General features: G+C 39.3%; 1 protein-coding gene across 6 annotated transcripts in view; it reads left to right on the top strand.

Moving 5' to 3' along the window:
* The window catches only part of ALG9 (ALG9 alpha-1,2-mannosyltransferase), a 95884-nt gene that overhangs the window by 20871 nt on the left and 48603 nt on the right, over window positions 1-26410 (top strand). For all 6 annotated transcript variants that reach the window (XM_044386670.3, XM_026505772.4, XM_057316965.1 and 3 more), the window contains 5 exons: window positions 7406-7528; window positions 10293-10447; window positions 12779-12908; window positions 13543-13690; window positions 14874-15003. In XM_044386670.3, the coding sequence (XP_044242605.1) occupies window positions 7406-7528; window positions 10293-10447; window positions 12779-12908; window positions 13543-13690; window positions 14874-15003 (686 nt within the window). The remainder of the gene's footprint in view (window positions 1-7405; window positions 7529-10292; window positions 10448-12778; window positions 12909-13542; window positions 13691-14873; window positions 15004-26410) is intronic.

Below are 26410 nucleotides of genomic sequence, written 5' to 3'. Positions count from 1 at the left end.
ATCTCAAGACCCTGAGATCATGACTTGAGGTGAAACCACAAGTTGGACACTCATCCAACTGAGCCACCCAGGCACCCCTTGATTAATATGATTTCTCTTAGTCCTGCTGTCATTCACAGCATGCCATGGCTCTTGAAGCTACTTTTTTATTTTTTTTAAAGATTTTATTTATTTATTTGACAGAGATAGAGACAGCCAGCGAGAGAGGGAACACAAGCAGGGGGAGTGGGAGAGGAAGAAGCAGGCTCATAGTGGAAGAGCCTGATGTGGGGCTCGATCCCATAACGCCCAGGATCACGCCCTGAGCCGAAGGCAGACGCTTAACCGCTGTGCCACCCAGGCGCCCCGAAGCTACTTTTTTAAATTAAAAGTTAACTTTTTTCTGTTGTCATTAGAAAACCAATACAATAACAGAAATAGGAAAATAAAAGCATTCGTGATCCCGTTATCTCCAGGTAGCTATTGTTAACACCTTGGAGTATATTCTTCCAGAGGTTTTCTGGACATAGACACGTTTAGTGTTACTTGTTCTTTTAAAAATTTGCATTTAGTGTCAGGCATTAGGAAAGGAAGTTTGGAAAATGTGTAGACAAAGCAGAGCAAGTGATAGAGTCAGCATGAGAGGGTGGGTAGTTTGGCCAGTTTAGGGTTGAGAGGGGAAAAAAGTGGGATGCCTTTAGTCTGGGGAAGGCAGTCTCCATTTTACCTCCACCCCTGCACCCCACGCCTTATCTCAGCTAGCCCTCAGTCTGTTTTATTTACCCCCCCCCAGGGCATTTGAGTTAGTGACAGTTATAGAGGGATGACCTAATGATCTTCCTGGTCAGATCTGCCGTTTTATGAGGTTGTTTTTTCATTAAAATAAGTTTAGTTTCTTTTGCATTAATTTTCTGAAGGTCTTGAAGCATTTTGTATATGTGATCATCTTGGGGCTCTGCTGTGAAGCAGGTTAATATTACCTCTGTGTCTTATCAGTTTAAGCCATGCCCATCACTTTTCTGTGCCACTTTGCCAACAGAACCAACAGATTGGATGAGGAGATTTAAATTAAGCATATGAGTGAGATTTAATTGGGCCTCTTGGGATTTGTGGAGTATTGTCATTTTAGAGGGCAGTAGGTAATAGGTCAAAATTGTGTTTTGTTCAGTGACTTGAATTCACAGACTGCCTTGTTTAGAGAATAATTTCTAAGTGAAGGAATTTTAACTTTTTTTAAAGTTTATTTATGTAATCTCTACACTCAACATGGGGGTCCAGCTCACAATCCCGACATCAGGAGTCCTACACTCCTCTGGCTGAGTCAGCCAGGAGCTCCCTAAGTGAAGGAATTTTAAAAGGTTTTCTACGCAACTAGTGAATTGTTGAGCATTAGATCAAAAATGAATGATGTACTATATGCTGGCTAACTGAACATAATAAAAAATAATTAAAAGAAGGCTCCTTTGGGACTGCAAGATCCCCAAGGATGTGGAAAAACTGCAATTTTAAGCTTTTGCCTCTAGATGTCTCCCTTTAGCTAGAGAGAGTTTGTATGTTTAATTGCCCCTTCCTTGTTTTAGTTGCCTTCTAAAATTTTATTTGGTTCTCCAAGTCAATAGAAGGAAGACTTCCTCTTAGACCCAGAGTGCACATTAGAAATTGATTTACTGGAATCTGTTGGAAGCATAATATCCATTATATACGGGTGAATAAATTGTTAATTTCAGTTTAATTTTGGGAAATTGTACCTTTTAAACAGGTTATTACATATTGATATTTCGATTGCTCATTTACAAAACTTTGAGAGTATATGAAAGCAGTTGCCGAGATAGATGAGGTTTATAAATCTACAGGTTGGCCAGGAGAGTAGAAAAGAAAGAATAAATTCTGATTTAGGTTTCTGGTTTAACAGTGGCTGGGTTGGGAATCTTTGTTTTGGGATCCAGCAGAGAAGTGGCCAGTCTTTTCTTGGATGTTGGCATCTGCTGTTCATTTTGGCCAGTGTTTGCCTGGGGGAAGTGCCTGGAGCTCTGTTCTGCCTGTTTTGAAGAACCTGGGATAGCTTCAGTTCAGATTTTGCTATTTTGAATGTACAGGAACTGATCACTTTCCTAGTGATGGTGAAAGCTCTGTTGGGACAGAAGGCATTGTCATGCTGGGCACCAACAGGACTGATGCACTGCTGTAGTCAGACTTGAGGGCGTTTTTCCTTTATGGTAGAATTTTTGTGCTTTTACCTCATCTTTGAATTTGACAATTTTGGGATGGGGTTGATGTCCATTCTTTTTTTAAAGAGTAACTAACTCCTTTTGCAGAGAAAATACTTCTTCCATCTTAGAAGTAAGTGTTCTTTGTGTATTCTAGGTCCTCAATAAAGAGTTGTCATGATGAATAAATAGATGAACAAATTTGGGAGTATCATTCAGGTTATATTATGCCCTGATCACTCTTCTGTCCTACAACTATTTTGGTTAGACCTGTTGTGGTGTATTAGATTGGGATTTTTTTAAAATACCAAATAAGAATAATAGAGGTGAAAGTACTTTTTAAAACAGAGTACTCTGTGATTGTCCTCTAACTTATAATGGGTGAGTCCATTCCATAAATACCAAAGACTGACTTTTTAATAAATGCTTTGATGCCGTACCATTGTCAGTGAGACAGCGTATCTTTTGTCCTGGAAACTCCAGCTCTTTCGCTTTGCCGACATGTTTGGCACTACTTAGCATAATTTGACTGTTTTGTAAGACTCTCCTGCTCCAAGTGCTTCATTAGCTATGGTAGGTACGTTTTTTATCTGAAAATTACAAATGCATTGTGTTGATAGTTTCTGCCTTCGTGTCTTAGTGCTGTTTCTTATATATAAGCCTGTAATACTTCTCGAACAGAAAGATAACTGGATTTCAGCTGAAGAAACATTAAATAAATTGCCTTTGAGCATTTGTGTCCTCCTAGAATTTGCTGTCCAATAAGGCTGCAGGCACAGGAATAGATAATTATGGTCCGGTGTATTATGTGCTGCAGTAGAAAGATGGGGAATCCTAGTAGGATCAAGTCCATCTGTTGGTAGCAAGAAGACTTCTTAGAGGTGGTAGTCCTTGAGCTGAGCATGGAAGGAAGAGTAAAAGTTTAGTGAGTAGATGCTAGGGGAGTGTATTTCAGACAACTACAATGTCCAGTGTAGGTACTGCTGAGACGCAAAAAAAAAAAAAAAAAAAAAAAAAAATCGAACATTGGATTCTTTTTTAAGAAAGAAATTTAACAGTGTTAGCTGATTTTAGGTAGAAACTACACAGGCATGAGCAAGATAAATTCAGTCTCTCTGTTGTGATTATAATATAAATATTGACTCCATTGTTCGTGGTTTTCAAAGGGACCTTTCTATACTTTCTTGGTCAGAGAGCATTTATTAATGACATACTCCAGACCTGAGCTGACTCTTTGGAAGCCAGGAGAAAGAAAAAGAGTACTTCTTTACAACTATTAATTACAATAGTTTCTGTTTAAAAAAAAAAATGCCTGTTATATAGCAAAAATCTTACACAACTGTCTTGTTGCCCTCACAAAAGTTCTGTGAGATAGGCATTATTTATTCTTACTCCCAGCTGTGGAAACCAAGGTGGGGATGGTGAGGGACTTGCACATAATTAATAAGTGGCAGAAGTGGGATAAGAGCCCAGGGCTGTCTGACTCCAAAGCCTGTGTTCTTTCCACTGCAAACAACCTCAGCAAAACCCTGGAGTTTGGCAGTTGAGATTCTACAGGAGAGTAAACTTGCAGAAACAGAGCATGAGTTGGAGGTGGTAGAAGATAAGACTTGTTCTGAAGAAAGGGCAGGAAGTAGCTGTACCTTTGAAGGTCCTATGTACTTAGGCTTAGAGAATGATCAGGAGCCTTTGGAGAGCCTCGATGGCACGAGGCCATGCGCACTGGCAGGCTCTCTTTCACATGGGAGGAGCATTGCGCCACCCTTGTCAGAGAAAGAAGGAATATTTGGACGAGATAAAGAATACTTGGCATTTAGGAAATTTAGTGTAGACGTAAAATTGCAAAGTTGTAGGCAAAACATCCCTTTGGTGTCAAAGATCATTTAGTGTTGCAAAAAGAAAGTGACTGGTCATGGCACTGATTTTGCTCTTACCCTTGTAACATTTCAAGTTGGTAGATGTTGAGGTTGGTAAGTATTTTCGTGTGGGAGTGAAGAATGGTGCTGTCTGAGGAGGAGTACACAGACCTGGGGAAGGTGTGGGAGGACAGGTATGAGAAATGCTCTTCCCTCAAAAATGACACTGAGTCTGCTCAAGGATGCCACTTCGCAGCTTAGGACACGATCCCTGCCTGTTTCTGTATTTTTATCCACATCTGTCAGATCTCTGGACAGGACATTTTGGAGGGCAGAGGTGAATGGTCTTTATTAAAAGGCTCAAACTTTTCCATTCTTGCAGTAGCAGAGGAGGAAACCCCAGTGAGTCTCTTGAGAGTTGACTGTCAGCCAGAGCTGTTCTAGAGCTTTCATTCTTTTGCTGATCGTTTTTTGGGGACCTTGGTGTCTTTTCGCTCTTGGTGTTGCAAATTTGACATTTATGAGATGATTTACTATAATTTAGTTCTTGCAGTTCTATTAAATTATAGGTCTATAAAATGGTTTCCTTTCATTCAATCTGGGGAACAGTAAACATTATCCCTTCTTCTTTTAGCCTCTTTGAAGTTTCCCTTTAGCTCATTTGAATGGAAGGAATTGAAGCACTTTCCCTAAAGAGGGAGATGGGTGAGTCATTCCCTGCATAGACCCTGCTTCCAGCTTTCTTTCACTGCACACTTTGCACCGGTTAAATGCGTAGCTTGTCATTCTGATGCATTTTTTTCTGCATAGTTCAGCTTTGATACTTTCCGAGAAATAGCATTGAATATCTCCCTGGAAAGAAATAAAAGCTTTTCCTCTTTTCTCTTTTAAGGCAGGTGTCTCATCAAGTAGGGGAGGACACTGGCTGACAGAGTTTACTATTTTTGTCCCTTTTTGCCCTTGTTTTTAAGACTGTTGTCTCTTGAACCTTCCTCGCTCTTGGCTTATCCTCCAATTTTTACCCTGTTCTTCCAGGAAGTAACAGTCTATTATGAAATGTTCATAGCCTAGCTATGAACTTGATCTTGAGTTCCTAACAGATAAACATAGTTGAGTTTACCAACTTAATACTTTTGATTCAGAATCTCAGAGTATAGTATACCTAGGTAAAAAGATAGCCCTAGTTGGAGGGTATAATAAGTTGTGGTAGAGACAGATATTTGCTGGAAATAAAGTGCTTCCCTACAAAAACAATACGTATTTGTAAGGATCAAAGAGAAAGAGGCTCTCCCCCACCTTGATGCTTATTAGCATTTGTAAAAGATGTGAAAGTTGACATTTCTCCTAGTCAATCTGGTTTTTCCTCTCAGGCTCAGATTTTCAGAATTTGTTAGGGAAAAGGCAGGTCAAGGTTGATATTGCTGCCACCACACTGGAGATGATACAGGAAAGTACCTTTCTTGGGGCGCCTGGGTGGCTCAGTTGGTTAAGAGTCTGACTCTTGATCTCAGCTCAGGTCTTGATCTCAGGGTTGTGAGATCGAGCCCCGTGTCGGGTTCCTTGCTGGGTGTGGAGCCTATTTGAAAAAACAAAACAAAATAAAACAAAAAAAACTACCTTTCTGGAAACTGGATTCCCCAAGGACTCAATTTAGGAAACATGTTGTTAAATGTTAATTAAAATCCAGAGAAGATATATATTTCTATATGAAAATCATCAGTTTTCTAAAGAATACTGGATATAAATATGTCTCTAATGAGCTTGGCCTGGGACAGAACCTCTGTTCATGGTCACCATCATTGTATTTAGACAGGAAGGAGTGAGCTTTCCCAAAAGGTGACACACAATTGAAGTCTTGTCTTTCCTTAGGGTACCCCCTCCCTCTTCTCCCCTAAATGTTCCTAGCATTACGGGTTTAGTTTCTAATCTTATTTTGCTGTGCAAGCTGCAAAAATGTCAGGTTTTTCTGACTATTCCTCTGCCTTCTGATTACCCTTTTAAGCAATGCTGATTGCAGGAAATTGCTGTGGTGCAAGGCGGGTGTCACAACACACAGTGATTAAAACCCGCATGTGTCATTCACTGCCTGATTGAAGTAATCACACAGAGGGGAAGAGCAGATGAAAAACCTGCTAAGTGTGCAGAGGAGGGCTGGTTCTCATCATTTGGGTTTAAGGATTTTGAGTTAAAGAATCAAAACTCGTGTGAATAAGGCTTGTGTTTTCACTCATTTTGTTTCATTCTGAGTCCTCAAAACTTAGCAGGATCTGGGTCTGTGAACATTATTTTCCTAAGGAAAACAACTTATTGCTTTTTATCAAATGCAGGGTCCCCTGTATACGTGACTATAGAACAGTGGTTAAGCACATCAAGGGGAAAGATCCTAGCATGTGAGTGGGACAAATAGGTGAGAATAAAATGGGGAAAGGCCCGAATAGCTCAGTCCTGCAAGACTGCCCCCCTCCTCTCCCTGCCACACACACACACTCCAGACACCAATCACAAGCCCACAGATTGTCACTTCTGACCCACCAGCTATAGATGGGAAGTTCTAACAGCCCCCTCTTGGGGTTCAATTAATTTGCTAGAGTGGCTCAGAGAACTTAGAGAAAAATTTACTTAAATTTGCCAGCTTATTAGGGAGAATATTATAAAGGATACAAGTGAATAGCCAGATAGAAGAGATGCATAAGGCAAGCTTTGTGGAATGGAGCTCAGAACTCCCATTCTTTCCAGGAGCACCACACTCCTCGCACTTCTGCGTGTTCATCAACCCGAAGTTCTCTGAACCCTCTCCTTTTGGGTTTGTATGGAGGCTTCATTACATAGGCAGATTTGTGAAATTATTGGCCATTGGTGATTGAACTCTATCGCCAGCTCCTCTCTCCTCTTCAGAGGTCATCAGGGTGGAACTGAAAATTCTAACCCCCTCCCCCCCAGTCACATGGTTGGTTCCCCTTGCCATCAGTCCCCATCCTTAGGCTACCTAGGGGCTTTCCCCAATCTCCTAATTAGCAGAAGACACCCTTATCACTTGTATCAATTAGGAAATTCCAAGGATTTTAGGAGCTCTTTGTCAGGAATGGGGATGAAGACCAAATATAAATTGTGTATTATAAATCACAGTATCACCACTAAGCTATTTAAATTATTTGGTTCTGGAAAAGTGACCAATCCCATTCTCTTCCCATCTTCTGCTCCCCCTGTGTGGCTGAGCCCCAGAAACTGAGTTCCTATTGTGGATTCATTCACTTGAGGCATTGGACTATCAACATTACTTGAGCAGAGAACATTTTGAGTCAAGCATTGTAAAAGGTGTTGAAGGCCTCCACTAATGATTTCTTATCTCTTTGTTTCCCTCAGGTACGGAACCCTGGTATTTCTATTTGATGAATGGATTTCTTAATTTTAATGTAGCCTTTGCATTGGCTCTCCTGGTCTTACCACTAACTTCTCTCATGGAATACCTATTGCAGAGATTTCATGGTGAGTGGCATAAGGGTTGATAGGTTTTGGGGGAGGAAAGAGTAAGTAACAATGTATACCAAGAAGTGAAAATGATTCCACCTCTCCTGTTCTCCATTTTCTTCCTACGGAAATGGTTGACTTATTGAATTTTCAATCTGTATTTGTAAATTTATGTGAAGATTTGGTTAAAGGGAGGAACTTTATATCCTTTCAAGTGAGGAAATCAGTATAGCATGCAGAACCACCCGGGGAGGCAGAAACAGTTATAGGATCTCAGGAGATCAGCGTGTTTGAATCTTGTGTTTTTTAAAGAAATGCATGTTAATATGGATGGTGGCTTAAGATAAGTGACAGAGGTAAACATTCTTTGGGGGAATTACTTCAACCAAAAATTTGAAAACTAAACCAGACAGGGATTTCCCTCAAATTTGATGCTGAAGTGAGAGAAGCTTTGAACTTCCTAAGAAACCTTATGCTTCTCTTTGTTCCGTTCTGCTTCTGTGTTTGCCTTATCGTGGAAGGTTTGGTTTGTCATTTATTTTGCTTGTTCTGACTCTGTAGTGCACAGCCAGTGTTTTCTCAAGTTGTCACGGATTTGGGTATCTAGTGCCCATGTTTCTTTTATGGAAGACAGATTTGAGTAGAAATTCATATGAGCTTTGGAAAGTGATTTAATTTCAGACTTTTCAGTCTGATTTGGATGCCATATGATCTCTCCATCCCACCCTGCATTCTGCTTTTCTACTATTAATGGTTTATAAAGAGTTCACTGTGCTATACTATTCGAATATGAAAGCAGTCTTCAGTCACTTTTATTTTAATACCCATAATGCCATTATCCTAACAGTAATTCCTTAAAATCGAATACCCAGTTGATATTCAGGTTTCCTACATTGTCTGAAAAACAGCTTTTTATAGTTTTTTTGAAGAGGATCTAAAAGGGGTCATAAACTGAATTTGGTGTTAAGTTTCTTAAGCTTTTTACGAGGTTTCCCCTCCCCTCTTCTTTTTTCTCCTGAAGATTTCTAAAGAAATCAGGTCATTCATCTTGCAAAGTGTCCCACATTTGGATTCAGCTGTTTGTCACCTGGAGGTGTTAACTTATTCCTCCATTCCTTGTATTTCCTAAGGATCACTTTATCTTTTTTTGAAAAGTAACTTTTTTTAGCTGTAAGAATAATTTATGCTTGTGGAGAATTTGGAAATGCTTGTGATGTAAGTATAAAAACAGCGTATTAAGCTGTTCTCTGCGGTATGAATCCAATTTTGGTTTAAAAATGTGTAATTTACACACATGTCCACCTAGTAAGAAAATGCTGTTTTTTCTTTATACTTTCTGTTTATTTATAGTAGAAAAAATACTCCTTAAAGGGAAAAAAACAGAAATACAAGGAATCAGGAAAGAAATTGCCTATTATTCCATCAAGTAGTACAACTGTAGTTGCTGATTTTGTACATTTTATGGAGGACATTAAAAAATTTTAGGCCATATTTTATTATTTTTTTAATTTTTAAATATTTAGTAATCTCTACCCTCAATGTGAGACTTGAACTCACAATCCCGAGATCAAGAGTCCCATCCTCTTCTGACTGAACCAGCCAGGCTCCCCAGGCCATATTTTAAAAATGTGCTTGTTTAAAAAAATATATTTGTTAGCTTTTTAAGATACAGAAGAGAAAAAGATTTCATTTTCTTATAATTAAGAAAATTCCAATTTAAAAAACTTCCCGGGGAAGTTTTAGGCTTAGGCTAAATTACAGCCTAAGAGCTCATGATTCAATCTTAGAGTAGAAAGTTTAAAGGATAAACTTGGTATTCCAGTTCCAGAATTTTCATCCCTAAAGAGTTTCTAAAAAGATGCAGATAACTTAGGAACACCAAGATGGATCTTGGTGACAATCCTGAGCTTTTCCTTGCTCGTTGTAGACACGATGAACACCAGGGGGCACTGTCTACCCTTTGCCAGCGATTCTAGGCACTGCTCATTAACACTATTAGAAGCACAGTGGGGAATGCCTTCCTGGTGGGTTGCAGGTTTATCACTCAGTGTTCATGTACCTAACCATGGGAACTTTCCAGCAGGTGCTTGGGTCTTAGCACTCATTAAATTCCTTTAATTCTTTCACATGCTTCAAGTGCATTAGGGTTCCGATTTTGGGATTCAGAGTGGATGGGTATTGCAAAAGAGGAGAGAAAACGTCATCAGTGAACTTCCTTTAAGAGTGTTTTTATATTTGCTTTGAAACAAACTCTTTTGTGGCTTGATGAAAGCCAGTGCTGGGCTTGAGAATCCAGCTCTTTCTTTCCTTTGATCTATAGCTATTTGAACAGACTGATTGGTATATAAGGAAGGAGATTAATGTATTAGACAGAACATGGGAATTAAAACCCAAGAAAGGAGTTCATGTTACGCTTTTGGTTAATCTCAGGAACCTTTAATCTTAGTGGCAGGACTCACTGGGGAGAGAACGCTTTTTTTTCTTCATCCAGTGTAGAAATTATTAAGCTGTGTTACCCATTGGCTTGACTTTGATTTGCGTTCTAGCCAAATCTAGTATTGTGCCTCCTGTTAGATATTGCCTCTCTTGGGGGAGCTCAGGAGTATATACCTTTTTCTACTTAACCCCTTTACTGCATCAGAGAAAGTGTGACTACAAGAGCTGAAACATTTTATGGGGTGCCCTAGGGCATATTCCTGTTTGAGATCAAGAAAACATTGAAACTAAATATGTTGTTTTGTTCTAATATGGTGAAAGGTGGATATTTTTCTGTGTCTTACAGTTCAGAATTTAGGCCACCCATATTGGCTTACCTTGGCTCCAATGTATATTTGGTTTATAATTTTCTTCATCCAGCCTCACAAAGAGGAGAGATTTCTTTTCCCTGTATATCCACTTATATGTCTCTGTGGTGCTGTGGCCCTCTCTGCACTTCAGGTGAGTTTCAGGGAAATGTATATCTGCTTCATTCCATTTCACTTTTAAAATTGGTCATAAAGCTTAAAGACAAATTACAGAATGCTTCCCTCAAGGTATTTTATCCACGCACTACACCTGATGCGGATCATATTATTAAAGCTTTATGTATTGATTGCTTCCTGTTGATCATACTCTTAACAATGCAAATATGTAAGCTTAATTTGTGTGTTAATTTCTTTCTGTTGCCAACAAGAATCCAGTTGATGTTAAAGGAGTTTTGTTAAGTCATTGTATAGGCCCACCACAGAATGGTGGCATCACAGCAGAGCTACTGGAATGTCTGCTCTTCAACTCTAAGATCAGATTAAAACTTGCTGAAGTGTTTGGGATCACATCAGGCATTTAGCAATATGGGATGCTTTGTGATCCTGGCTTAAAACCTGTCCAGGTCAATTCGTTGTCAGAACTAATCTTGAATATCTTTGTGGCCTCAGAAGCCTCCAGGCTTTTTTGACCTCTGCTACCATTTGCAACTGGCACTAAAGTAATTAGGGTGACAGGTTTTTTTTTTTTTTTTAATAGACATATAGAGATATAATTCACCCATTTGAAAAGTGTAAAAAATTAAGTGGTTTTTAGTATATTCACACATATGCGTAACCATCACCACAGTGAACTTTAGAACATTTTTATCACCTCAAAAGCCCATTAGCTGTCATCACCGCCCCCTACCCCATATCTCCCCAGCCATAAGTAACTACTAATCTATTTTTTGTCTCTATAGATGTGCCCATTCTAGGCATTCCATGTAAATGGAGTCCTAAAGTACCTGGTTTTCTGTGATTGGTTTCTTTCATTCAGCATTATGTTTTTAAGACTCATCCATGTTAGGATGGTAGTTTAAAAAAATTTAAATTATAAAAGTGAACTTTATTGCACATAATTTTTTATTTACTACTTTTTAAAAATTTATTTGAGAAAGAGCGTGTGCGTGCAAGAGTAAGCATGTGGGGTGTGGTGGGGGAGCAGAGGGAGAGGAAGAGAGAAACCTAAGCAGACTCCTTGTTGAGCATGGAACCCGATGTGGGGCTCGATCTCAGGATCCTGAGATCACAACCTGAGCCAAAACCAAGTCAGACGCTCAACCAGCTGCGCCACCCAGACGTCCCACTTTTACTACTTTTTAAATTAACCCTACTATCCTAACAAAACCACCTTCCTTCCAGCATTTTTACCTATCACATACCAAACTTTATTAAATTTGTAATCTGAATGTACATATAACTTTACATCCCTTTTACTATAACTGCATCGTATCATTTTCAGGGTTGCCATATCTATACCCATCTTTTGAATAGGAGTATATCTTAAATTTGGTATAAAAGCATTATTATGTAATATACTGAATTTGTTACATATAATGATTAGATACATAATTTATAGTAGGTTTAGGATGCTTACTTATTTCAGTATTATAAACAAGGCTGGGATGAATATTTTTCTTTAGGTGTTTGGATTGTTTCCGTAGGACGGATTCCCCCAAATATGAAAGGAGTTCAAACACATGGGACTAACAAGTAAATATTTGCAAAATTTTACTTCCCCAAAGTTTAGTTCTAGTTTAGGAAGAAAAGAAGGAAATAAATCTAACGGGAAGGTGCTCAAAGATGATAGAATTCATGCATGTATGTATATATTGTAATAATATTCCCCTAGTTTGTAAAGTAGTTTAGCAGAAAATTAAAAGCATTTTCCTGATGTTCTGTGAGAGGAAATCTTTTTTCTTTTTGGTCATGAGACATTTTGTGGATGCTACAAACTAATGAAAACTTCTCAGTGAGGAAAGTAAAGATGAATACTTGTTACATCAAAATAGAGATACTTCACATATCAAAGGAGGCTGCCAAAAAGCACTTTTGTTTATTTATTTATTCATTAAAAACAATTTTTTAAAGTAGGTTCCATGCCCAACGTGGGGCTCGAACTCATAACCCTGAGATCAAGAGTTGCATGCTCCACTGACTGAGCCAGCCAGGCGCACCAGCAGTTTTGTTTATTTAAAAAAAAAAATTATTAGGACCTTAAGCACTAGAGTGGTTTCCAAATATTTTTCCTATGAAGCTGGTGAGAATTCCTCTGGTTGGGCTGACCTGTAGATAGTCTTAACGGAGTTTGTTTTCATCTTAGAACTTGGAGTGGGTACCTCATTAAGTGTTTCAAATGCTGAGACCCTGGATAGAATCTCTTTGGCTGCTTCCTCCCTTTTGGTGTTATTATAATGTTTTACGATTGTGTTATGTAGATTCTGCAAGTCCTCTTTTTTCTCAATACAGTTTTCTTTCCTTCTAGAAATGTTACCACTTCGTGTTTCAGCGATACCGCCTGGAACATTACACGGTGACATCGAACTGGCTGGCGTCGGGAACACTTATCCTGTTTGGGCTCTTGTCCTTTTCTCGCTCTGTGGCCCTGTTCAAAGGTAGATGCACAGAGAACGTCTTGCCCCAGACTCAGAAAACACTTCACCTTGGGTTTTGATGGATATGTGATTAACACTGTTCAGCTTTAGCTGGGAGGAGGACTGTACTATAAGGAGAACCTGTGGACTTAATATTGTGACAGGGATGTGCCTTCTCTACCTTAAGATGAAAGAGAAGACTGAGAATTCTAGAAATTTTTTTTTCTAGGTTTTTTGTTTTTGTTTTTGTTGTTGGTTTTTTAAAGGATGCTTTTTCATTTTGAAGAATGAATTAAGGAAGCCTTGAACATAAGCAAATTTGGGGCTCAATTCCCATGATTATATTCTTCCTGTAATCATTTTTTGGATCCAAAAGATTAAAATGTGCTCAAAGAACAGAATTTAAAAAGGCAGAAGGGTGTAGAGAAGGGCAAGAAAGGAAATGATATTTGGTAGAACAGGGTCTCTGCTGTGATCATCTTGAGAACTCTAGAGAGGCTGTGTACCAGTGGGGCAGGCTTCCTGCTACATTTGCTGGGGACCTTCACACTCTTCAATCACACACGGGTCACAGGGGGACATTCATGTGCATTATGATTCAATGTCAGGCTCTCATCTTACTCATCTTTGGCTTTCACAAACCTCTCCCTTCCAGGGTATCATGGGCCCCTTGATTTGTATCCAGAGTTTTACCGAATTGCCACGGACCCAACCATCCACACCGTCCCAGAAGGCAGGCCTGTGAACGTCTGTGTAGGAAAGGAGTGGTATCGCTTTCCCAGTAGCTTCCTTCTGCCTGATAAGTAAGTCTTCCTTTAATTCTGGAGTTTTCAATCAGGGAGTAAAAATAGCAATCCTGTGGCAGTGTCTCCTTAATTTTTCTTTCATGTTCAGATTTTCACAAAAAGTTGTTGAAAAATTGACCATTTCAGAGCCGTGAGATCTTCACCGTGGAACCACAGCCTGTGTTCAGTAGACGGGGTGCTGTGTCTGCCACACGCCCTGCTCCACCTGTAACCACAGAGGTCTGGGGACTTCTAAAATCACTCAGGGCCCCAGGCTCCTGCTAGTGGCTCTTCCTGAGCATTCATACGTAAATTTCAATAATCATCTGATATTAATCCACTTCCAAAAGTAGTCTAGAAACTCTAGCTAAAAGAGTGTTTTTAGAGAAGAAATGTTTGTCATCCAACAGTAGTGGAAGTTCTTTCCCAGCATGTGGACTCAGGGGAAAGCTGTGGTTGAGATGTCTGGACCCTTGCCTTCATGCTCTCTGTTGTTGGATGATAGCATAGGCTCCGGAGTTCCTTGTGTTTGCTCAATTCGGACGGAGAAGGTCCTATTTAGGGAAAAGGGAAGTTGGGTTAAGATGAGTCGTGTTGTTCCATTTGGGGATTGGCTTGAGCAGCTTAGCTGGTGAGGGTATCTTGTGTTGAATGAAGATCCTCTATCAGTCATTAATCATTAAATTAAAATGTGGGTTTTTTTTTTTTGAAGTATCAACTAATGTTAGCCTTTGCCTTTTACCTTTGCAATAGTTTCATAACTAAAGATGCTTGTGAGAATTAGGGACAAAGTACTTCTCCCATAGTGTGTTCTTGCATTTCACTCTTTTCCTACCTGATGAATTTGGTTTAATTTTGGTAAGTCCCTCTATCATGTGGTTATTGGTGATAAATAGGGATGCTTCTTTGGTTCGTTGGTTGGTTGGTTAGTTGAAGAACCATTTGGTTGCAAATTTTACTTCTAAGAGTTGGTGGAATAGGTTGAGAGACCTCTCAGTGAAAATTTCTCAACGATGTTGGACTGAATCATGACCTTTGCCTCTGTGCTCCTTGGTGGAGGTTTTAGCAGAAATATTTTTTTCTCCAAGCGAGATGTTTTTCACATGATTTTTTTTTTTTTTTGGCTTGTTTATTTCAAGTACATTTAGCAATATGGGCCCCCTGTGTTTTTCTTACTCTCCCTTATTTGTGTTTCTGACAGTTGGCAGCTTCAGTTCATTCCATCAGAGTTCAGGGGTCAGTTACCAAAACCTTTTGCGGAGGGACCACTGGCCACTCGAATTGTTCCTACTGACATGAATGACCAGAACCTGGAGGAGCCATCCAGATACGTAAGGGCGACAATTTCCTTTTACCTCTTGAAAGAAAGTCATACTCTAAGATCTGTTGGCATACACGTTGGAGCTTTGATGAAATGGGGAATTTCTTAGAAAGTGATTTCTTTAGGGTAAGAGATATAACAGCTTTTGTTGAGAAAGAATAGCACTTTTATTTTAAAATTTCCTTTTATTTTCTATGTGAAACACATAGTTCAACGTATTTTCTAAGCTCATCTGGAAATTTTCTTACGTTGAATTCAAATCATTTTGAAACACATTCTGAAACTCTGATCATTCCCTGGCTCATTAAAATATTTGGTGGGGGGCGCCTGGGTGACGCAGTCGTTAAGCGTCTGCCTTTGGCTCAGGGCGTGATCCCGGCGTTGTGGGATCGAGCCTCACATCAGGCTCCTCCACTATGAGCCTGCTTCTTCCTCTCCCACTCCCCCTGCTTGTGTTCCCTCTCTCACTGGCTGTCTCTATCTCTGTCAAATAAATAAATAAAATCTTTAAAAAAAAAAATTTGGTGGGGAACTTTCGAGTTCTCAGTAGACCTTTGACCTAATTATCAGCGTATTCTGGTTTCAGCAAACGGACTTCAGTGAAGGAAGGCTATTTTCCTGGTGCATGCATGGTGCAATCTTTGTCAGGGTCGTGCTCTTCCACCCACTCATCTTTATCTACTCCAGGATCCCATGTGGTTTTATTTCAGTTCCTTTGAAAGATGACACTTGCACCATTTGATACTTGTAAAATCTTTGTAGAAAAGGTGAGTGCAATAAAGATAACGTTCCCGGTCCCCAGAGACAGCAGAGGAATATTTTATAGAATTATTAGAAAGCACTTTTTTTTGGCGAACTGTCTTTTAAAGAAACATATAACAGTTTAGATGTCAGACACATTTTGTGTAGGTTTTCCTATATACTTCCTTTGCGAAATGACCAGGACTCGTGGTATTTTGAAGTGCTCCTGCAGCCATGCGTGGCCTTTTGTCTCCCAGATGGAGACCGTCAGGGCTTATGAAGGAGAGTCTTAACTGCCGGAGTTTAAGCTATAAGCTATGGGAATGGCCGTTGTCAGATACATACTTGGCCTGGCCCTCTGAGGAGGTAAGATCTGTATTCCATCAAGGGGTTTATGTTAGAGCTTTTTTCCTAACTTACTCTTCTGATTCCTGGAGCATTGAAAATACCCCAGGATGGGGTAAACTGTTTTTGGTAATTTTTGTTTCAGCTGCAGATACTCTCCTGACAGCAGGCTTTCATGGGGATCACCATGAACATACTGGGTAATCAGAAGGGTAGGCACACACACTATGATGGGGGAAGACACAAACTCAAGAGTGATGTTGTCACGGCTATGTTTTAGGAAGAAGTAGCATGGAGTAGTAAAAAGAAGCATGGACTTTGGAGTCAGCTAGGCCCGAGTTCAAATCCTAGTTCTCTTGCTTACCTTGGTGACCTTAGGCAAATTAGTTAATTTCTCTGTTTAATTTATTTCTATCTGTAAAATGGGAATGATGGCACCCATTTGGAAGATTATAATGAGCTTTGGTATTCTATCTGTCATAGTTAGTATCGTGTGGTACATAGATTTTCCCACAGATGTTCTTAATCTGATAATGGCATATCAGACGGTTTGTAGGTAAAGGAACTCTTAAGAGGATTTATAATCTGCCTGAATCTATCTCTCCTTCCTTCCTTTTCTTGGTTTTCCACCTGATTTTTGTCCACCCACACCCATCCTTGCCTTTTCCATCCCAGTGATTTTGCTTATCTTGGTGACCGTGCCTGGACTTCCTTTGTCTCCCTCCTTATGCCATCAAAACTCTCTTCCTGTCCGTAGCCTTTCCCACTACTTAAGTCGTGGTGAGCTGTGCTCCTTTAAATGCCCTAAGTACTTAACTCTACCACTCATTTAGCTATTCACTTTTGTTGTTATTTACGTATTTTTGATATGTATGTCCTGTGTCTCCCCATCAGCCTGTGCGTGCTGTGAAGAGAATGCCTGCACCTTGTTTCTTCTGTATTCACCGTAGCATCTGGGGTAATGCTGTATGTCTAGTTAGCCTGCGTGTGCTTTCTGAGTAGGGAAATAACGTTCCCCATCATTGGGACAGTGATCTTGAGAGGAAGCTGTCTATAAAAATCTAGTGGCCTTCTGCACATTTTTTAGGCTTTGGTCACTGGTTGTCTTTGGTTAGATCATATTTCCATATTCCCTGCTATCAGATGCTGTCAAATTTAGTTAAGCGGCTCTATGTTAGCTTTGCCCCAAAACAAAGATATTTCGGAATACCTATAGGAGTCACCAAAATGCTGATTAAAAACAAACAAGTCTGCTGTATCTACTGTGAGTATGTAGTGTCCACCATTGTGCTTGTCCACCTTCCTGTTTTGAGAGTTTTCCTGCAAAGTTCTTTATGACATTTCCTGCGTGGTAGGACAAGTGTCTTCCAGATCCAGGCTGTTCACCTTTCACCCTTTGGAAAGTAAAGGAGACATTTGATGGCTTGCTGTGAATTTGACGTGAACAGTGATCAGGGATTCATTTCCTTCAGTCAGTTGGTTTTCTTCTGATGATAAAAGCAATATGCATTCATTGTATAAAATAACGAAAGCTAACAATAAAAGAGTCATCTATAATCTTATTACCCAAATATTAAACTATGTTTTACCATTTTGGTGTTTTTTGTCTTGTTTCCCTTGCATATATATGTAGATATGTATGTTAACAAAAATATCAATATTAAAAAAAATTTTAATGTTGTAGTTTTTAAGAAATGGTGTCAGGATTATGGCTGTAATAATAACTTGGCCTGGTATGTAGGAGAACACACTAGACTACTCAGTGCTCGTTCCTTCCAGTATCTGTCCTGGTTCTTTAGAGAAGGCAAAGTCTTTATGTTCCCTTCTTTGCTGAGCATGCTAGATGGCAGCAGTGTTTTTATCAGCCCACTGGCTCTGAGCAACAGGTTTTAGCCAGCCTTCGGCTTCAGTGCTCAGTGATGAGGTCTGTCTCCTCTTTCTGGTCTGCATGGAAACGAGGACACATGCATGACTTCCTTTAGTTCGTCTCCTTGACGTCTGAGTTGATCAAGAATTAAGAGTGTGTGTAAAGGCTCTGTGGTTTCTAAGGCACTGTTGGAACCATCTTGCAGAAATATTTTTTTTCTGCTCTATATTCTTTCGTAGTTGATACTGAGTCGCTTTTGAACATCTGATTATTGAACAAGTGGCATTTTTACAGTGGTTCTTGCCAGATTTTCTGCCAAAATCAAGGTGTGAATTTAGAAGATACATTCACTGTCTCCTCTTTATTAATTGACAAACCCAGTTTTTCGTTGGCTCTTTCAAGGTGAATGATACCCTTCCGACTCCAAATCTGATACCTGATGTGGGAGTCACAAACACCTGTTCAGGAGGGAATGTGACTTTTCTCTGCTTTTAACTTAATGCGTAAGCAGACTTGTAGGAAACTTGTCTATCTGTTCTCTTTGAAAAAATGAAAGTGTTCATTAATGACTTTTCCCCAAACAGTGATGCAGTCAGTTCAGCTCCAATGTGATATAAAGTTGCTAGAAATCGTTGTGTGGTGAAAAACCACTAGGCTTATGGGGAAAATGGGATCAGGGACACAGTGCTCAAAAACATGGTCAGTGACACATAAAAAAAAAAGATGTGAGCCTATTAAAATGGTCGTTACAGTTTCACATATGTTGAGCGGCCGAAAGTATGTAAGTACTAGAGCAACGTGGGAGTTCACCTTGAAACAGACCTCAAGTGTGCTTGTGGCAGTGATGCTGGAAGGCTTATCTGCAATAGGACAGGAAGTCATCTTGCCAGAGATGGCCCGGTGAGGCTCGGAGCACAGCGTGCACTGCAGGAGCAGGGAGGCCGTGGAGGATGCATGCGTGCACTCTGTGTATTCCTGCTCTGATGAGGTCAGCCGAGTGCAGTTTGCTCGCTTCACGTTGTGTTTCTCGTGGATTAAATGACACATGAGCAAAAGCAGAAATTGAATTAAGCTCAGACTGTTCCCTAATATATCCGTTGTGTTGGAACAAATTTGCATTTTCAAATCAAGTGTTACAACAGAATTGACTGTATGTTCAGTCAAAACTTACTTAATTTTGTTCTTAAGTCCCTGCTTTTCCCATTTAACCCGTGGGAAGAATTACAAATTTGGAAGGGAATTTAAGATACCACAGAGTCCATGATCTCTTCATTTTATGGGTGAAGAAACTGAGGCTCAGAGGGGCTGTAACCTGACAAAGGTTAGTCCTTGTATAAGAAGCTTGGTTTCAGGATTCCCCAATATTCTTTTCACACCTCCTATTTCCAAAGTCACTTAGAGTTCATACCATATGGCATATCCCTTGAATGTATGTTTGCATGTAATGGTTAATCATTCTTTGATGTAACAAGGTTGAATAGACAGTAAATAGCTGAGCATTAATTTTTAAAGAAGTTACTTTACATTTCTCAAGGTTTGTTATCTATATCTATCTATCTATATGCCAGGTATTTTAAGTAGCAGTTGTGTTTGTTTATAGAAATAATCAGGGTTCTCACCCCCTTTTCTTTCTGTCCTCTTTTTCTTATCCTTCCGCCTGCTTTTTGTTTTTAAAAGATTTTATTTATTTGAGAGCGAAAGCAAGAGAGGTCACAGAGGGAGAGGGAGAAACAGACTCCCTGCTGAGCAGAGAGCCCAATGTGGGACTTGATCCCAGGACCCTGGGATCATGACCTGAGCCGAAGGCAGACGCTTAACCGACTGAGCCGCTGAGGTGCCCCTCCTCCTACTCTTATTAGAAGTCCTTACTGCAGGAGAAAATAAGTTGTCCTATAGATATCCTTGCTAATTGTTATCAGCCTAATATTGAAGCAAGCAGGTTCAAATTGCTATAATACATGCAGTGGCATAAGATTGGAATCACTAAGAATTTAAGTGAAGGCTATACAAAATGCTTCTTTAAAATTAATTCCCTGGTATCCATTATGTTGACATTTAGAAAAGTGAACTTTCCATCATCTTTAGTGATTGAACGACCAAAAACTTTTACCTGTGAGTTCACATTTTTACAGTGCAGCACATTTTTACTCAAGAATGTAAAGTTTCAATTGACAAACATATGTTTAGCAAGTATGGGAGATGACAAAACTATAAAAACAGTCTGTGCTTCTGGGTGACGACTACTTAATCTAAGTGGAGTTTATATAGACGAAGAAAATGAAAAGCCAGGAACATATTTGAAGTCTTTTCCTATCAAATGTATTCTCCTAGGCTCAGTGCTCTTATTTAAAAAAAAAAGAAAAAGAAAAATACACCACTGGAGAATATTGATGCCTGGCAAAATGATATACTGGCAAGAGCACTCGGCTGGGCGTTAGAAGAACCTGTAATTCCTTTCAGGAATTGAGTGAGGTATACGTATTTTTTTTCTTAAATGACTTTGTGAGTTTCCAAGGTCCTTGAAATAGTTTTGCATCTGCTTCCAGTTTGCTGTGACTACATCTGAAATCCAGTTGCAATTTCAGGATATTCCATTATCTGTTATCTAATCAAATATTTAATGGTGGCAAATCTTGAGATGTGATTCCTGGGCCGTGAGACCTAATGACCAGAGATAGAAGTCTGCGTACTGCGTCTGTCCCAAAGGAGAGGAGTATATGTTAGGGGCACACTGCTGTGTGGTGCTGCCTGAGTGAGATGCTGATGTTTGGAAGCTGGAGAGATACTGCCACAGGCCCCTCTCCCCTGGCAGAATCTCTGTCCCAGCTGCTAAACCAGAGCAGCGAGTATTTATTCCTGCCCAACTCCCCTCGGCTCATTTCTACCCCAACAAAATGCACACTTTTTATTAATGATGTTTTGACCTCTATCTCAGGCCTTTTCTTTGAGAATATATATTTTTCTTTGTCTGAGGTGGTATTAAATTTTTGTCCGTAACATACATTTATTGATAAGATGTAAACAATGTGCTATCGATTATCAATAAATTAGTTTGAATTCCACCCCCCCATACCTTTTTTTTCTTCTGCTTTAGAGGTGCTGATTTGTTCTTCTCCAAAGCTTTTAGTGGGTTCTTAGAAACTGAAAGAAGTCACATTTCTTTCAAAATGAGTCTTAAATGCTTGTATTTTATGAAATTTTAAACTAAGGCATATTTTTAGCTTCAACAGCTGGTTGATATGTAGCCTGTGACTAATGAAATGAAACACATTTTTGTTTCATGATCATGTGTTAATGTCACCCTACAATTTTGTTATTTTTGATGCAAGAAAGAATGATTAAATCTGAAGAAACAAAAAAATGAGCTTCTTGGTTACACTTTAAGACAGATTTAAATCTAGTCTCTTGGTTTTTGAATTGTAGACGATGTTATGGAGCATGGGCTCGGATTTTGCATTTTGAGATCCTGACAAAATTGAGAGAAGAAACTATTCTTTTTGATTCTAGTTCTTAGACCCAAGGGGCAGTAGTCACTTGGTGTTACCAGGGATTTCAACTGAGAAAACTCAAACTAAAAATAGTCACACTAAAATAGTCTATATATAATATGATCCAGATTTTCTAAGGAAAAAATCTATATAGAAAAGAAGGTCTGGGACATAAACTAACAGGTTGATGGTGGTTTATTTTGGGTGGTGGGATAGGGAATTTTTTAAAAATGCATTTAAAAAATATTTTTATACTAAGTCATGCTGTACTTGAATCATTTTTAGAAAAGAGCCCCAATAGGGGCTATAGATACCAAATCCTAGAAACTACCAAGAAGACCGCTGGTGTGCTTACAAACAGCACTCAGCATGTTGTCAGTTGACCTCTGGTTTCCCGTTTTTGAGCACAAGAAGAACCCTCAACTCAAAATTGAGAAAGTTATTTTCTGTTAAGTAATTTTTGCCTCTTAGCTTTCTGGCCTCTTAGTTAAGTCATTTCAGTCATTAGATCTAAGACTATTTTTGCTCCTCTTTCTGCTAACTAGATTGCTTCAAAGAGATAAATGTGGTTTACCTATTATAAGCTATGAGGAAAAGAGTTTTTTTTTAACCCTTGAACTAAGACAGGATGCTGCTGCGGCGAATAGACTATGAAGTCATATGTTAAGCTCTTCCGGGCAGGAGGGGAATGAAAGAATTACGTTAAATTTTAAATAAAATGAAATAATTTGCCCATCGTTGAGGTTCATACAGAAGGGCACGTCTATTCGGTAAGTGTACCAGAGACTACCTGTTGGCAGGGGCCTTCCCCCACCATCCTGGGCCCCCTGGCCCAAAAAGACCACAATCCGTCAGTCTTTCCAGTACAATAACATGAATCTCTAACCTTTTGGCATCTTTTCCATGAATTTTAAATCCTTCTCCTTCTGTTCCTTCATTGGCTCATTTATCTACCCACTTATTTAACTTTTTAATTGTCCTCAACTGTGTGTTGAAAATACAAAGGTGACAAAAAGCATAGTTGCCTATCATTTAAGAGAAGTCCCCACCAAGAAAAAAAAAATGAAAAAAATTAGGGGCAGGGAAGGAATTGGGAAAAACAATGTAGGAAGCAGAAAAAGATTTTAAACTTCTGTCATCAATGTTCCCTGATAGGTTAAAAGAAAAGGTTGGGGACGGTAAAACATTTGCTTTGAAAGAAGAACCATCAGAAAGTAAGAGCTCCTAGAAATTGAGAGTAAGATAATGGAGATTTATAAAATCAGTAGAATGATGAAAGGACCAAGTTGGAGGAATCTTCTATTCCACAATAGTACAAAAATAGAACAAAACCCCAAAAAATGGATGATAGGAAAAGGGAGAAAGATCAGCCAACATCCAGCTAGCTAATAGGAGGTCCAGAGAGGAAAAATGAAATGGAGGAGAGGAAATTGTCAAAAAATGTGAGTAAATCGCCCAGAACTGAAGGACTCTGCTTTTTGCAGTGAAGAAGGCCCTGGAGTATACCTGAGATGGTGGATGCGAAGTGGTTAATACCAAGGTGCATCAAGTACCGAAAGAGGTTCCCATATATTATTATTTGATAATTGAAAAGATCAAAAGCTATCAGGAGAAAACGCTGGGGGAGTTGTGAATAGCTGCCTCTGGGAAGTGGGACCAGGAGTAGCGAGGGTACCGCTGTTTTTCATAAGCTTCTGGTGCTACGTAAGTTTTGAACTATGCACAGGTATTATTTTGATAAACCTAAAGGTGAATTTGGAGTCTAGCAGGAGAGACAGTTCTCCAACATTTTCCAGCAGTGTTGAGAGTGCCATAATATGCTGTAGGAGCACAGGGAAAGGAGGAAGGACTTCCTGCTTCTCTGGGGACAGCTTCAGATAAGAGGTGGCAAGGACCTGGGTCTCAGAAGATGACTGCGAGGTGTCCGGCAGAGGAAAGGAAATTAACCTTCCAGCCAAAGGGAACAGCATATACAAGGGTTGAAGTATGAAAGAACATTGAATGTTTAGGAGAAGATTAAATGGTTTTAGATTTCTAGATTTTAGTTAATTGGACAGAGCGTTTTTCATTTCTTCCCTTTTTAATTTATTTCATATTTCTGTGACTATGTTCTCTGCTAAGTTACGTATTTAAGGGCAAGGGTTCATGTCTTTGTCCTTACTCTTTGAAACCTCCATCATACTGAACATAGGGCGTATACACAGCAGATGATTTAAAAAGTTTTAAACTTAAAATACTTATACAGCCCTTCATTTAGTCATCTTGAATTCAAGAGAGGCCTCCCCAAACCCTGATAATAATAGACATTGAAACTAATTAGGACTCAGGCACTGTCATTCCTCAAGGTCTAGGTATACTCCTCCCAGGGTACTAGGTTACAAGCTCCGGGAGGACAGGGATCGTGTCCTTTCCATCGTTGTATCGCTGGCAGGGCCCAGCACTGCACAGATGTTAGCTGATGAAACTTGTCAGTCTTCATTAACAGATCACAGACCGAAAGAACATTTAACTCTCCTGCTTCCTCTTGTTTTAAGGATATCCTTAAAATCCCCAAACCCCTGATTTCTATAGCTATCTTTGCCAGCCTTTAATAAGGAACAGAACAAATAGTTTATGTTCCCTGCTAAGATGCTGATCCATGAAAAAGGTTCGTGTTATTGCCTTAATATCATAGCATTTACTGTAAGACCGGTTAGTAGTTTGTTTTTTAGAAAACAAGATAACTTTTTTTGACTAGTGTTATCTCTGTTCTTCAAGTCTCATCACTCTATGTTCAGTCCTTTCCATTTCTCCTCTCATGGTGAAAGGTTTTCAGGAAGGTTTTGTTTATTTTTGCCTTTTATATTGAGTTTGTTTTGAGAAAGATCTACTCTTCTATTATGGACACAAGTTAACAAGTTCCAGTCACATGCATCATCCCACAAAATCGAGGCTCTTTATTGCTTTTTTTTTTTTTCCCCATTTAAAAAAACTTTTTTGTGAAATAGATTCCCGGGAATTACAAAGATCGTACAGAAAAGGGTGCACGTGCCCTTCATCCAGTTTCCCCACCATAACTGGAGTATAATTCCCAAACCGGGAAACTGACATTAGTATGATTCTGTGCCGTTTTGTCACATATATATAGATTCAAGTATCTACCCCTGGGATCAAGGTACAGAACTATTCTAGCTGCACAAAAGTAGAACACCCTGTGTAGTTCCATGCCACCTTCACCATCCCTGACCCCTGGGAATTGTTACTTTTTCCTCCATCTCTATAATTTTGCTATCCTGAGAATTTTATATAAATGGAATCATGTGGTGTGTAACCTTTAAGATTGCCTTTTTCCCCTCTGCATATAATGCCCTTGAGATCCGTCCAAGTTGTGTGTATCAGTTTGTTCCTTTTGATTTCTGAGTTGTGTTCTGTGGTGTAGATGTAGTGCAGTTTGTTCACCTGTTATAAGGCATTTTGGTTGTTGCTAGTTTTTGGCTCTGACAAATAAAGTTGTTGTGAATCTTTGTGTACAGGTTTTTGTGTGGATACACGTGTTCATTTTTCTGGGATAGAAGCCCAGGAATGTGATTGCTGGATCATATGGTAGATACATGTTTCAGTTTTTCAGAAACTACCAAATGATTTTCTAGATTGGCTGTACCCATTCAAGTGAGGTGTTAGAAATCTTACCTCTCTTTTGTGTCCCTTTATCCTCCTCTGTTTATAATTGTCTTAAATATTTCTCTTATGTATATTGAGAACCACATCAGAAAGTGTTAAAATTTTGTCTCAACCTTTAAATGATAATTTAGAAAACTCAAGAAGAAAAATTTATTGTTTTTATCCATGTATTTATTCTTCGTTGTTCTTTCTTCCTTCCTAATGTTCCACTGTTCCTTCTTTTGTTATTGACTTTCTGTTTTTAGAATATGTGCCATCCTTTCAGGGTAAAGAATGTTTTTCCTCTGGATATGGCATTGTGGGTTGGTAGTTCTGTTATTTCATTACTTGAACAATATTGTGCCCCTTTGTCCGGCCTCCACGGTTTCTGATGAGAAATCTGCTATCCTTCTACTTGGTTTTCCTTTATAGGCAAGGTGTCGTTTTTCTCCGGCTGCTTTCAAGATTTTTTCTTTGTCTTTAGTTTTCAGAAGTTGAATTATGATGTGTCATAGAATGAATTTCTTTGAGTTTATCCTGTTTGGGATTCAGTCAGCCTCTTGATTCCATAATTTTAAGTGTCTTGCCAGATTTGGGAGCTTTCAGCCATTTTTGCTTCTCGTACTCTTTCAGCCCTGTCCTCTTTCTCCTCTCCTTCTGGGACTCGGCAACATGAAGGTTAGGGCTTTTGTGAGAGTTCCACAGGTTCCTGGAGCTCTTTATTTTTCTGTTATCCAGATTGTGTAATTTTATTACTCTGTTTTCCAGTTCACTGATTCTCTCCGCTGATTCCTCCACTCTGCTGTTGAGCACATCTGCTGGGCTGTTTATTTCATTTTTTTGTCCTTTTCGTCTCTCAGATACCCATTTGGTTTGTCTTCTGTTTGTTTTTTTTTTTAAGATTTTATTTATTTTTTTGAGAGAATGAGAGAGAGAGAATGAGAGGAGGGAGGGTCAGAGGGAGAAGCAGACTCCCTGCTGAGCAAGGAGCCCAATTCAGGACTTGATCCCAGGACTCCAGGATCATGACCTGAGCTGAAGGCAGTCACTTAACCAACTGAGCCACCCAGGTGCCCCCTTCTTCTGTTTCTTTGCTGAGACTTTGTTTTGTTTCAAATATGTTTATAATTGCTGATAGAAGCATTTTTATCATGGCTGCTTTTAAATCTTTGTTAGATAATTTTGATATTTTATCATCTCTGTGTTGACATCTGTTGTCATTTGTCAGGAGAGTTGAGATCTTCCTGGTTGTTACTGTTATGAGTGAGTTTTCATTGAAACCAGAACATTTTGGATAATATGAGACTCTGGATCTTCTTTAAGTCTTCTGTTTAGCT

This window comes from Ursus arctos, unplaced genomic scaffold, assembly GCF_023065955.2.
Source record: "Ursus arctos isolate Adak ecotype North America unplaced genomic scaffold, UrsArc2.0 scaffold_22, whole genome shotgun sequence".
NCBI classification, from domain to species: domain Eukaryota; kingdom Metazoa; phylum Chordata; class Mammalia; order Carnivora; family Ursidae; genus Ursus; species Ursus arctos.
Note: the sequence above shows the minus strand (reverse complement) of the source record. Positions and strands in the feature narration are given on the sequence as shown.